General features: G+C 40.5%; 1 protein-coding gene across 1 annotated transcript; it reads right to left on the reverse strand.

The window, feature by feature from the left end:
* Positions 1-7,532: 7,532 nt before the first annotated feature.
* Positions 7,533-11,286, reverse strand: LOC146580301 (alpha-2 adrenergic receptor). The gene has a single exon (XM_085269584.1). It carries the CDS (start codon positions 11,004-11,006, stop codon positions 9,705-9,707), a length of 1,302 nt encoding a protein of 433 aa, XP_085125710.1. The 5' UTR covers positions 11,007-11,286; the 3' UTR covers positions 7,533-9,704.
* Positions 11,287-14,081: the final 2,795 nt, after the last annotated feature.

Here is a 14,081-nt window from a genome sequence, read left to right on the forward strand (position 1 = left end):
AACACTGTGTTAAAGGTCTTAACAGGTTAGTTTTTATTCTTAAATCACAACACAGAAGTCCTGACATGTATAGATAAACAGAGACTCTTTCCAACTCGAGCCAAAACAGGAAGAAGAAACACGAGAAGCTCCAGAAATACCAAGGGCTCAGAGAAGAGCTGGAGAAGATGTGGAGGGTGAAGGTAACGGTGGTCCCAGTGGTAATCGGAGCACTAGGTCCGGTGACTCCCAAACTAGTCCAGTGGCTCCAGCAGATCCCAGAAACACAATCGGAGATCTCTGTCCAAAAGAGCACAGTCCTGGGAACAGCTAAGATACTGCGCAGGACCCTCAAGCTCCCAGGCCTCTGATAGAGCTTGAAGGATAGACTGCCTGCAGGGGCGAGCGGGGAAGAAGTTTTATTCATCCTGATGCAACTGAAAGGCAAAATAAATCAATAGTTTAATCAATTATTAAGCTATATAGTAACGAGGACTTAATAGATAGTGGCCAGGTTTAATAGTTAGAATTTAACTGTTTTGCTCATTCAAACTGTTATATTTTTTAAATTTTTAGGTTTTTTGTGATATTTTGTTTATGCTTTTGGTGTGGGAGCAGATGCAGTCTCTAGGGGTTGGGATTTGGGGTTTATGGTGGTTTTTCTGTTGGAATAAACAATTAAAATCTCTCTTAAAATTAGTTAATGAATTTGCATTTGCATTTTATTGTAAATGGTAATTAGACTCAAACCTGAGAGTGGCTGGAACCTGGAGGACATCAGATTTTTTTTTTAAATTAAAAATCCAGAAACACAAATTCCCCCAAAGTGCCAGTTTTACTTTATAAGCTACAAGGATATCTAACAAACGTTTTATGGTCTGGACGGGATTATTTTGTTTTGATGTTTTCTGTCTTCTCCCTCTCTCGGTCTCTGTTTTTGTCTCCTTTCGCTCTTGCTCTCAGATATGGGCCAGCTCTTCCTCACAGTTGGCTTTTCTCTTTCTCTCCCACACCTGCTGTTCACTGGCTAAACAGCTCATGATGTTTAAGGATCAGCTGATGCTGCTACTCTCTGGCAGGTTATTGTCTCAATCATAGTGGTAAATAGGCTTTGTGACTTATTAAATTCTTGTGTGGTTCATCAAGCTTTCATTTGTTCTCTGGTTGTGTGAAACTTTCAAATATACTGACCCGGATTAACCAGAGGAGCTTAAAAAGCATAACAACTTTAACTTCTCTGAACCAAACAATCATTAGCCACTGCAACTATAAAACCAAAGACTTACCTGCAGCTCACCTGCCTCTCCACCGAATCCTTTGTTTCCTCGCTGGAAACAACAACTACTGCCTCAGAGTCATATTACAAACTTTGCAGGATCTTACCTGTCTCATCTCGGCTGCTGTTAACACCTGCTCGCCTCTTCGACAGAAACTCCAGCCATGCTTCAGTAGTGAAAACTCCCTCCTGAGCCACTTCCCAGTTCTCTGATTGCTCAGTCCTCCTTCTCAATAATCATTGTCAAACTGATCAGTTCTCTGAGTCTAGTCTTTGGGCATTGATTGCAGTTAAGCATGACACACATTTCAACATTGAATAACTATTGGCTGATGGCTCTGACACTTGGACTGCTAGCCTTGGTTGAAAAGTAGTTCCAAAATTAAAGTAAATTAAAAATTTATATAATTTTTAAAACTGAATAAAAGTGCATAAAACATCAGAGGCGTAAGTTCAGGGTCAGCAGGTATTCTTCTCAAACGTTGCCTGGATGTGCTTTTTAGACTTTCTAGCAGCAGAAACCTGGGGTCAAAGAATTATTTAATATTATTCTATATTAACAAAACCACATAACACAAATGTGAGTCAAACAACTTTAGGCCAGTACTCATCCTGCTGATCTAACTGAGCACACACTGAACTGTTCCAATCAAAGTTGAGATCAGGAGCAAGCCGCACTGATTCTAATGATCCAGAGAAATACAACATCCATCTAATCCATCTCATCAGATGCAATTTACATTTAGATGAATGTAAATGTAAGCAGGCTTTGGTAATATTAACCAATCTTCAATCCTTTATGACTTGAACTACATCTTTGTCTTCAGGAATAAAGGTCCTGAATGCCTTTTTGGTGATTGGTACAGTTGTGAATGGGATATTTCCTGGGGGAAATTCCCAGATCGGCGTAGTTGGGATTTCCCTTGTAATCTTGAAGCTTCAGAGCTCTCAGTCACCACCACCACCATCGTGTGTGGGTGTGTGTCATCGCTGTTTCTCTCTCGCTGCCACACTTTGTAAGAGACAGTCTGACTGGCCGACATTGAAATATTGTCAACAACACCTTTAAGCATCCAGTGGGGTAGTTTTTGAGTTTTTGCAGACATACCAGGCTAGGTTTGACCTGGGAGATAAAGTTACTGCCATGTTTGTCAAGCGATATGCGTTTTTCATTGTCTTGTTTTTACTGCCCGCAGTGGGCCAAAACTTCAGCCAGAGAAGGTATAAGATCTGGAATAAGTGCTAAATATTGAAACTTTTATAAGTTTCACTGTAAAAAGTTCGCAATCCAGATCTGCTTTCAAAAACAATAAGTGAACACGCTGGTTATCCAAAGACTATAGCTGAACTGCTCCATTTGTATTTACTGATGTATTCCAAAACTGGTTTTATAGCACATATGATAGAAAACCAGTATAGATCCTGCCGAGTCGTGCCATTGCCTCTTAATTTGTATTCATTTTGTTACTGCTGTAGAGCTAAACTCCTAGCACCTAACCCTAACCTTATCCATGCTCCCTAAGCTATAACTCATGTCATATCAATCAGCAGAGAGAAGGGCAATACATTTACAGGATGGTATTGCTTTCTATGTGGAGTTTGTGAACATAGTTTTACAGTACACAGCACAACACCCATAATCATGTAAATAATTTTTCCTTTTGAACCTGTTTTGCCACTCTGTTATAACTACTGCCACAGCTATAACTGCTTTGGTACTAAACTCACAGATGCAAAAGAGTCAGTGTCAGCCATGTTGTTTGTTTTCACTCCCTTCCCTGAGGCTGGACGAGCTTACAGGCGTAAACAAAAAGCCAAAAGTAACTTAAGGTGTGTTTAAAGCACCTTCCTCAGGGGCCCTGTTGTTCCAAACGAACAGGAGTCATCAACACAGTAAATGTAGAGAAAACTGGAAATGAAGTGTTCATAAGGTAAGGAAAAAACAGGGTTTTTGGTTCCAGTTGTCAGAATATTAAAAGCACTGGCTCTGTGTTCATCCTTAGCTGTAATTATTTAAAGTGCAATGCACAGCTGAGGTATTAGATTCTTGGAGAGGTTTGTCATTTAAAGCCTCAAACAATAATTTCCACTGAACAGAAAATCAGTCGAGTCTGTTTCCAGCTGAGTCATTTACATATCAGAGCTGTTTGACAGGACAGCTTTCTGCGCAGGCAGCGAATTGTGAGCTCAGCTGTGAGGGAGTTAGTGAACGCCGTCTGAGGTGTTCTCCATCATTATATATGACAGCTGCAATGTGATGCATTATTGGCCATAATGAAACAGGCTAATTCATCACACTGAAATGTGGATTTAAGTTCCGAACGTTCTGCTGCTGGTAAGCAAACCCCACCGTCTTACATCAAATAATAATCTAACGTCAAACACTGTATTATGCAGCATCTTATAAATCTCACGGAGGAGTCAGTGCGTGGTAAACACTAAATAGCGACGGTGTAAAGACTTATTAGAAGATTGTGAGACGTGTCTTCAGTTTTTGCAGCTGCCGAGAGATTCTTAAGTGAACTGAGCATTTATGCATTTGCTGTTCAGAGAGTCAGAAAGTAGGAAACTTTTTTTCAAAGGTAAACATAAATTTTGATGAAACGGGTTTCCTTTTTTCCTTTTTTCTTTTTCAGTCACCAAAAAGGGTTTTGGGAAAGGTGTGCTCTTGCAATCTCGTGATAGCCTGCCCATGTTTTCTCACTGCTGGGGTCTGATGTCTGGCAGAAAATTGAAGCCGGTCAGGTGTGGCGACATCATATCCACAAGACTGAGGCCTTTCATCTTCCACAAAATTTGCCAGGTTTAAAGATGACACGAGAAACCCTGTCTGCTTTATCTTAAGTCTCTTTCTCAGCAAATGTACCCATAAATCAGCCGAAAACCACTCGATATGCTAATCGCTCAGAGTAGATATCTTCATGTGTTTAAAATTTATTTTCATGGCTGTAGTCTTTTCACATCTTGCATTATGCGGTATTTGTTAAAGCGCTAACAAATGCGTGTCCACATTCTTGGGTTTATGGATTTTTGTGTGAGCTGTCAGCTGTAAAATTTAAATTTAATGTCTTTGTAGTTTCCACACAACACTGGATGCTGACATCTGACTGAGAAGAAGCTCAGAAGCTCGATTACAAGATGGAGAATATTAACAAGGAAAAAAGGAGAAACGGAGTTCACAAAAAAAAATGTACATTGATCTGAAATAAATATTTATCTGTACGTCACGTGTTTGGCATCTATCTTTTTCATCTTATTTAAGTCTGTAGCTGTCTTTTTTTAATTCACTTTTCACTTTTATGGAGCCATAAAACGGAAATTTGAACAAAATCTGGTACAAACTAAGTACCGCAAAACTGTCCGCTACAGCCAAGAGAGATGAGACATCTGCCGATCCTAACATCCACCAGATGAACTCGTTTTCATATCTACCACAGATGCAGTACTGTGCATATAAAGCAGTGCCAGGATCCTTTATATTTTAAAGTTTAAAATATGCATGTCTTGGCAAACGGAAATACATAATCTAATAATAATAAAGACAAATGTCATTATTTCACCACATAGAATCTTTGCATTATTCTCTACAGAGTGAGTATCTCCTTTAGAAAGGAGCTTTTTCAGAACCTCACAGTTTTGACAGTGCGTCTGTGGAGGTGTAGTTACTGAGTGGAAACAATGGGAAGCAGATTTATTGAAAGCAAAAATATATCAGCAGGCTTGGGTATGCATCTAAAAAGACTTTTAAAAAAATGACTCACAGGACTAATTTGGTTTTCTTCCCTGTGGACCAATATGAAGGTTGTTGCTTTTCATGACAAACTCTGAGAAACTCTGACAAAAGTACCTCATAACTCTGTATTTCCTGTCACTTCTTATAAGCGTTTTAGTGTCTTTTAGCTCCTTGTTTTGATTTTATGACCCACAGCTTTACTGTCTGCTTCTTTCCCACCATGAACGCCAGCCTTACTGTTTCCCTTTTAATACTATGATAAAAATGACTGTAAACTACCTACAAAACACCAAGCAGCCAATGTCTATTGACTATCTGGTGAGCATAATGGAACGACCTTCAGCTAAAGGCTGAGATGTTTCCCTCAGGAGGATGAATATTGGACTTACATTCATTATGTGGCCAGAATATAAACTCCAATTGATTGCTAATGTTGATGTTTGTCTGCTGGTTGTTATTTTTGGTTGTAAATGGGACCGGCTATTAAAGACATGTGAGCACTGTTCAATCTGACGGGTTCATTGTAGAATCGGTTCAGTTGCTTTGTGTTCTGCTGATTATTTTCTCACAATGTAACCATAAAATGTATTTAAAATGTATTTAAAATGCAGTTTAACATGTTTGAGATACCTAAACCTTCATACAAATTACAAACCACAGAAGAAACAAATCACATTTTCCTTTCACAAATCAGTTTCTTTTTAACTGTTGACTTCTAAAGCAACAATAAATCACTAAAATCAATCACACACCCCATTAAGCCACTTTGCTCTTGACTCTTGAGGACACATTTTATTTATCTTAGGTAGGAAAGCAGTGTACTTACCAAACCCATAAAACACAGACAGAACAACACCAATGGAGTTCTTTATGAGGAAACCCACTAACTACGTTTTATATTAAAAAAAAAAAAAAGATTAGCATGGTGCCATTGCAGGTCCTCACAGAGGTTTGCTCCTTTGTCCATTCTTGTCTTTCGACTAAACATATTGTGTAAATGATATGCATATCATATCCCACAAAAGCTGAATACTCTACCGTTTGTGTCCCAACCCTAGATAATGGGTGATACATAATGTTCCATTTATTATTTGCATAAAACTTTCCTTTTCTATGTAACAAATTCAAATATTTCTTCATAATTCATATAAAGAAACTTGCTTTGGCTTCCCCATCCCACTTAAATACAGTTTGGAGGAAGGTAAAAGATTCCTGGTAATTACAAACAGTCCAGTCAATGATCATGTCAGCTGGACATCAACAGATTAAATATGGCTTGTTCGTTAATTTCTTGCATCACTTCACACAGCTATTGGTGAAGTTCACAGCTATGCTTCTCAGTTTATTGCACTACTTATTCATAAACCTGATATTTTAGATCAGCTTTTTATATATTTGTTCACTCACTTTCTTAAGATTTGGTAGAAATATGAAGAAAAAGTTCTGTAAACCCACTCCCAGCCTTTTTCAAAAGTAATAAAAAGGGTGTCTTTGCTACAAGAGCAGTTTAGTCAGATATTGCCTGTACTCCTGCTATGGTGGCATTAATGCAAAAAAGACTTCCTTTTTTTGCTTGGCACCAGTACGTCCATCTGGTGATATATTTGACTGCTGTCTTTCATCAACCACTCTGCACCTCCTTGCGTATCCTCTGTATTGAAACAATTATACAGGCTGGGAAACTGCTTTCTTGTTGTGTTTTTTCGGACATAAATCTCTCGTGACTGCAAACAGCAGATGGGCTCGTAACCCTTTACAAATGGCTTTTGGCTGTGCACACTCAGCCACGGCACAAAAGCAGCAGGAAAACAGGACTTTGGTGTGTGGAGAATTCAGTTTCACCTCAGTCTTGCCCACAGGGTCTTTGGGGAGTATTAGATTATGACACTGCCAGAACCAACATCAAACCTATTGTGCAGAAAGGTCACCAACACGCTGAAATGAACATGGCCTCAGTCCATCAGAGGGACTGAACACTTTTTATGACACCCACCCGTTGCCATGTTCAGGGATTTCAAGCTGCTGAACGATATGTGGATTTGCAGAAGTTTGATTGAACACGTTGGGGCTAAATTCTCTGGGTAAATAATGATAATGAGCAGTTTTGGAGTCACCAATTTGTTCTGGATCGTGCAACTGTTCCACCTAATTAGGAGTCTGTTTACACGAATGCTGTACAACACAGTCAAACAAAACCCTGGATCTCGCCGGCTTTGCATAAATGGGGATTTTCTTTGTCGGATGGAAATTAAACTTCTCGGATGGATCAACTTTTGCTGAATTTGAATCTGATCAAAGGATGCATTTATAGATAGAAAGACTATCATGATTTACTATTGTGATGTTGTCAGTAAGTTTAATCCAAAAGTGGTCATCTGATTAGAATATAAATATTTATATATATTAAAAAAAACGCAATAACATTTATCATTTCGTGATAGCTTCTTAACTGTTTCTCCCCATGTTTTTGACCATTAATGAGACTCCGTGTTGCAAAATCACAACACCAGGTGACTTCGTCATCTTTTATTTTTGCACAACATCAGACAGCTTAAGCAGAGGAAAATATGCACTTTGCAAGATGTCACTCCAAAATCAGCAGCAAATAAACAGAGGTAGTTTCTTGGAAAATAAATGCAGAATGAATGCATTGAATCTGAAATGCTCAGTCATTTAGGGCTGCTGTGAAAATAATTACCCTTTTGCATGGAACCATTTTTTAATGTCAAACCCAGTCATCTGTAATCTGCCGTGATTTATCCTGCTGTTGTCCTTTAATATATCTCAGTGTGACTTGTGAATTATCATGATGACAACCAAACCCAGAATAGCGCAAAATCACAACAACAGTTGGCTCACAGCGCTTTGTATTGTGAGGTAAAGACCCTACAGTGACACAAAAAGAGTTCAGTTTAGAGTCTGTTTTCAGCAGCGATGTTCAAAAACTGTCAAAGAAAACACGGCTAACAGCATCAAGGAAGCTGAACAGACAAACAAACCAAATAGTTGAATTTAAGCTAATGGCGTCCAACCTGCTTGCCTTTCTCAAAAAGGTCAAAGATTCAAACATGTTTGTACATAAATATCACTTCAGACTTTTCCACGGTAGCCCTCATTGCCTTAAAACAGTAAATATGTCCTTTAAAAAGGCAGATAAGAAAGGAGACTTGTTTTGGTTTCACTTCAAAACAAACATATAAGCAGAAGGGCGATGTTTGCAGGGCGATGAAACAAGGTTGGAAACCACAGGTGCATGAGTGTATGAGGATTCTTAACCTGGGCCAGGTGGGCAGCCTCCAAAAGGCTTCATCATTTCAGGGAGCCAGAAAGTTTCAGGCACAGTGGGGATGAACTGTTTTGTGCTACTGTTTTGTTTTTTTTTTCTTTTTCTTTTTCTTTACAGATTAAGTGCAGCACTGACCACACAGGCATTAACACTAACAGTTTTGTTTTTCTTTTGTTTTGTTTTTTAAATAACATTTTAAAGAATAGTTTGACATTTTGAGAAATATTCTTTGACTTGTTGCTGGCTTGGATGAGAAGATCAGTATCACTTTAATTTCTCTGCAGTAGTTACATTGTATCAGCTTAGCTAAGCTTAGCTACACTTGCTATATCTAAATCAAACACATATATCTTTTTAATGATGGGGGGCAGTTTTATGGCAATACTAACTTTCTCTATTTTCCACTTGTTATGTGCATTGAAGACCAGCAAATAGAAAGCCTTCTTTTTTACTAACTAACAAAACTTATATAATGCGCTACTTTCAGTGAGAATTTGTTACATTTCTGTGTCAAGGTAGTGCTTATGAACAAACATGCTACATATTTACAGACATCTTTTCTTCTTATCTTCTCTTATGTTGTCCATTAAAAAGAGCATTAACTTTTCTCTTTCCTCACTGCTAACCAGTTTCTGAAGATATCTGCCTGACCCTGGTTCTGCCCGAGGTTTCTTCCTGTGAAAAGGGAGTTTTTCCTTTCTACTGTCATCAAATTTTCATTGTTGGGGTTTTCTTTCTAATATTCTGGGATCCTTACTCTACAGTATAAAGCTCCTTGAGGTGACTGTTGAGATTTGGTGCTATATAAATAAATTTGAATTGAACCGACTGTTGGAAAGTCCATTGAGCATATTTCTCAAAATGCCACACTAAGACTCTGTCTTGTCAACGATCTGGTTTTATGACATTTTGTGCTTGTAGGCTGCATATTTTTATATTTTCAATAATGTGTAAAATAATATTAATAGGTTAAATCTAATTACCCAAGACAAAATCTGTGATGAAGAATGATCTTAGTGTTCAAAAAATAGAAAAGTTTAATGGAATGGAAAAAACTGAGCTGAACTGGGGGTTTATCCTGGCACATAAATCACCCGTGTGTGCATCTTTTGTGGATGTACAGGGGGCTTTATCAATATCGGTCCTTTAATACAGAATTACAGCACAGTTCATAGAGAATAAGAGAAATGTGGTGCACATTAATCAAACTGGGAAAGCCTGTGAGAAGTCTGTAATGAAAACATCTATGCTGAAGCTTGAGGGGACTCCTTGAAGGGTGCACGCTGTCATGACTGGAAAAGCAGGACAATGAGACAGAAGTGAGGCATAACAAACACAACAGATTTCCCTTTTTTTCCTGTGTTTTTTATAAATTCAATTTGATATTTCATGTAAGATTGTCACAGTGATGCAGCAGCTCTGCTTCACAGCTAAAAGGACTTTTTCCAGGACTTGCAGAGAATCTTGTGGAAGGCATGTCTGAAGTCCCGGTTGAAGATGGTGTAAATGGCAGGGTTGAGGGAGCTGTTGCAATAGCCAATCCAGAAGAAGAATTTAAAGAGGGGGTCGGGAATCCTACAGGGTTCCCTGCACACACCATACAGGCTGTAGCTAAAGAAAAAGGGAAACCAGCAAACAACAAACACTCCCATGACAACAGCCAGGACAAATGTGAATCTCTTCTCCCTGGCTTGGGAGATCTTCTTCCTGGCTAGGGAGCTCTTACGGCGTTTCCTCCTGGAGGTGAACAGATCCATGGACTTGTTACTGACCCTGGAGATGCGAGTGGATTGCTTGGAGAGCGAGCTTTTCTTGTTGCTGATCCTCTTTGCTCTCTGGGACTCCTGCAGCTGGGGCTTGTGACCTTTGCCCTCTGACGAGGAGCTCTCCTCCATGTCAGGCTCCTCAGTCTGTTGCCCGACGGTGACGGTGCGTTGGCTGGGCGTAGGCGGGCACTGACAATGACCGTTCTCCCTCTCGCCGTGGAAAGGGGAGGTGGCTTTGCTCAGTCCATTCTCAGTTTGTGTAACGCCATCTGGCCCGGGTTTTTTTCCCGACATGCTTCTGGTTCTGGTTTTGGCCACCTGGTATATTCTGATATAGACCAGGATCATGATTAAGCAGGGAGCGAAGAAGGACGCGATGCTGGAGGAGAGGATGTACCAAGTGTCATCATTCAGCTCGCACTGAGGCTGAGAGCTGATCTCACTGTTGCTGTCGATAGATATGAGCGGCGGAGAGGAGATAAACGCAGATATAAGCCACACGATCAGGATAATGCACTTGACGCGTTTAGGAGTCCGCTTCAGGTTGTACTCTACAGCCTGCGTAACGGACCAGTATCGGTCCAGGCTTATTGCGCACAGATGCACAATAGATGAAGTACAAAACAAAACATCCAGAGCCAGATAAATACCGCACCAAACTTTTCCAAAATACCAGTAACCCATGAGTTCATTTGCCAAAGAAAACGGCATCACGAGAGTGGCGACCAGGATGTCCGCTGTGGCCAGAGACACCAGGAAAAGGTTTTGGGGGGCTTTCAGTGCCCGGCTCGTTAACACAGCGATAACCACAAGAATATTTCCAACAACGGTAAAAAGAATGAGAAAACTTACGAGAGCGGCGATGCCAGCTATCGCTGCTAAAGAATATCCACTGTCCAGCGTCCAGGAGGAATTTAAATGGATCACCGTGAACGCATCCATTCCGCTGGCGTTGAACGAATCCATTGTTACATATATTTGCGTGTGTGTGTATATCCTGGTTGGATTTTGTCAGTTCTTTTCAGATCTCTAATGCTCCTGTCATTAGAGTCCATCAGTGGTTAATTTACAAATCTGACGACATGGATACGGGCGCACGCAAAAAATAAAATAAAATCCCAGTTAACGAAGTCTCTGGAGGCTCTTACAGCCTGTTGATCGGGTGTGTCTCAAGACAACTTGCTTGAATTGGAAAGACACCCCTGGTATAGTTTTGTCACGGCTCCTGTTCGTCAGGAGTTGAATGACATCCAGCCGCAGCTCCCCTTCCTTCAGCATGGTGCGCTCTCGCTCTTAATGATGCCCCAAGTGTTGTTCTCATAAAACTCACCCACTGCCGCCCCGCCCCCGGCACACATTATTTTCATATTGTGGGAATGTGATAAGGCTGTGTCCACATGATCTCAAACCGATGCAAAAATATTAATGTAAATAGTATTAATAACATCTGAAAATGTATAAGTCGATAAGAGAGCGAGAGAGAACTCTGTATATTGACGTGCTGGTTGAGTTTTAAGTGTCTATAAAACCTGAAAAACTTCCTCTTCTCTTTAATAAACCTCAACTCACTGGAGGTCAGTATTGCTGCACTCATCACCATCAACTATTTCCCCGCTGCAGAGTCCTAACGGTTGTTTATGGCCGTTAAGGGAAGAGACAGTCAGCCAGGCCGTGTGAGATGAAATGAAAAAAAGAAAAAGAAAGTGTGATCAAGAGTCGGACAGGATTTAATTTGTGGAGCGCCGTGTGTGTGTGTGTGTGTGTGTGTGTGTGTGTGTGTGTGTGTGTGTGTGTGTGTGTGTGTGTGTGTGTGTGTGTGTGTGTGTGCGGCAGCAGTTTTGAGGAGATCACGGAGGCGGAGTGTGAGAGTTGGGATTTTGGAGCTGAGCTCATTGCTGAGAGGCAGGCTGCTAGGTCTACTGCGTTTCACCTCATCGTACACACACCTCCACGCTACATGAGCCCCTCCCCCCACCCCCACCCCCTCACACACACACACCTGCATGCACTGGTGTGCGTTATACTTGAACATCTGGCAGTACCACTGGGGGATGCACAGCACGTATGTTAACAGGTTAAAAAAAATAAAAGATGCCTGGAGCTATGCCAGTGTTAACATTTCTGAGCCCCATGGGATCTTTTAAAAAAAAAATACGAATAACACAACTTGACTGTGAAGAAAATTCAAAATGCCAGCTACTTCTACCAAATATACGAAAACATGAGCGCAAGAGACGGAATTTCACAGCTTTAATTCTGTTCCGTGGGGCAGCAGTGTTAGACTCACGTGATTTCCTCAGCAGATTGCAACGGAATTATATTTTCAACCTCAGTTAGCGCATTTGTATGCACAAAAAATCCTGCAATCCTTCCCACATACATAGGAAAAAACCCGAAAAATAAAACATTGCAGCAGCCGAGTGTTACATCCACCCGCTTGAACGCACGTATACACTAAAGAATACATCTGAATAGGTTTAACCCTTGTATGGTGTTCGGGTCTGTGAGACCCGTTTTCAGTTTTTTTCAAAAGAAAAATTAAACAATTAATTATTTTTTCAACCTGAAATTCATTGGCTTTGGCTTATTTTCTGTGAAGAACATAAATCCGAACTAATTTTCAATGACCTCATACTGTACCTCCCCCCACGCATTTACATTACATACAAGGTGTTCGGGTCCACTGGACCCAGGTCTAATAAAAGTGTTGAAAGTGTAGGTCCTGTGGTCCCACACTCTGTCTTCCTCCTTTCTGGTGCTGCTGATAGTGTTTTCTTCCCCTCCTGCTCCCGCACAAAGTTGCAACATTGTTGAAAATTCAACTATCAACACCGTCTGCTCTTACATTCCCGCACATTTTACCCTCTTTCTTGAGGGATCCAAATTTTATTTTCTCATACCCTGTCCCACCTGCAAATTAGTGGCATAATACTATAAATAAGACTTTGCCAGTGTGGTTCCTTATCACAACTGATCAAGATGGCAAAAGATTATCTGCTGCGAGGGCCATCCAATTGATTTTGGAAGAGGGGCTTCGGATGATGATGTTGACAAAGAGGTTTCAGAATATTTCACATTTCTGAAAATTCAGAGTCTGACAGTGACTTTGAAGAAGAGGATGAGGTTGAGCACCATTTAGTAACAAAACAAAGACAAGTACCCCATCTGCAGCCAGCTCCAGGACCAGAACAAGCCCACCAGACAGCAAGTGAAGAAATATGGATGTCAATAACTGGTGACATTGAATGGTCTTCTTGCCCAAGAAATGAGCCACCCTGCAGAGCTGTTACTGTGATAAGCCAGGGCCAACACGGCTGACAGTTACTCATGTGCAGGACATCAAGTCTTCATTTGAGCTTTTCATCCCAGATTCCATCCAGAAAATTATTCTGGATTGCAGTAATCTAGAAGGAAGGTGTTTTTTTGGAGAGAGGTGGAAGGAGATGGACCAAATTCATCTAAGAACCCCAAAGGCCTACTTTGGGGTTCTTATCCTTGCAGGAGTTTTCAGGTCCAAAGGGGAATCCACAGGATCCCTGTGGGATGCAGAAACCGGCAAGAACCTTTCCGTGCATCAATGTCTCTGGAAAACTTCCACAAAATTTCCAGGATTATCCGTTTTGATAACCGAGACGACACACTAGCTCGACGGCAGAGAGACAAGCTAGCTGCCATCAGGACAGTGTGGGATAAGGGGTGCACCACCTCCCCCTGTTTTACAACCCTGGGCCTAATGTCACCATTGATGAGCAGCTGATCCCATTTAGTTGTGAAACATATTGCTTCACGTGTAAATTTGTTGTGTCTTTCCACTCACTCCAATTGATTATAACTGATTAATTTTTTTTATAACATTTTATAAAAAACAAAAACGAGAAGCACATTAATTCATAAATGTGATCTAACAAAGGTAAAGGGAAAAAATGAACCATGTTTGCTGTTCATATGGCTTGTAATTGGGATGAAGTAAACATCTGTTGAGTAATTTAACATAAAATTGTTTGATAGTGTTAATTTGGAAAGCCAAAACTCTAGCGGGTC

This window comes from Mchenga conophoros, linkage group LG3, assembly GCF_057382185.1.
Source record: "Mchenga conophoros isolate Kocher_MC1m ecotype Shallow Benthic linkage group LG3, M_conophoros_male_GT1.1, whole genome shotgun sequence".
In the NCBI taxonomy this organism is placed as follows: domain Eukaryota; kingdom Metazoa; phylum Chordata; class Actinopteri; order Cichliformes; family Cichlidae; genus Mchenga; species Mchenga conophoros.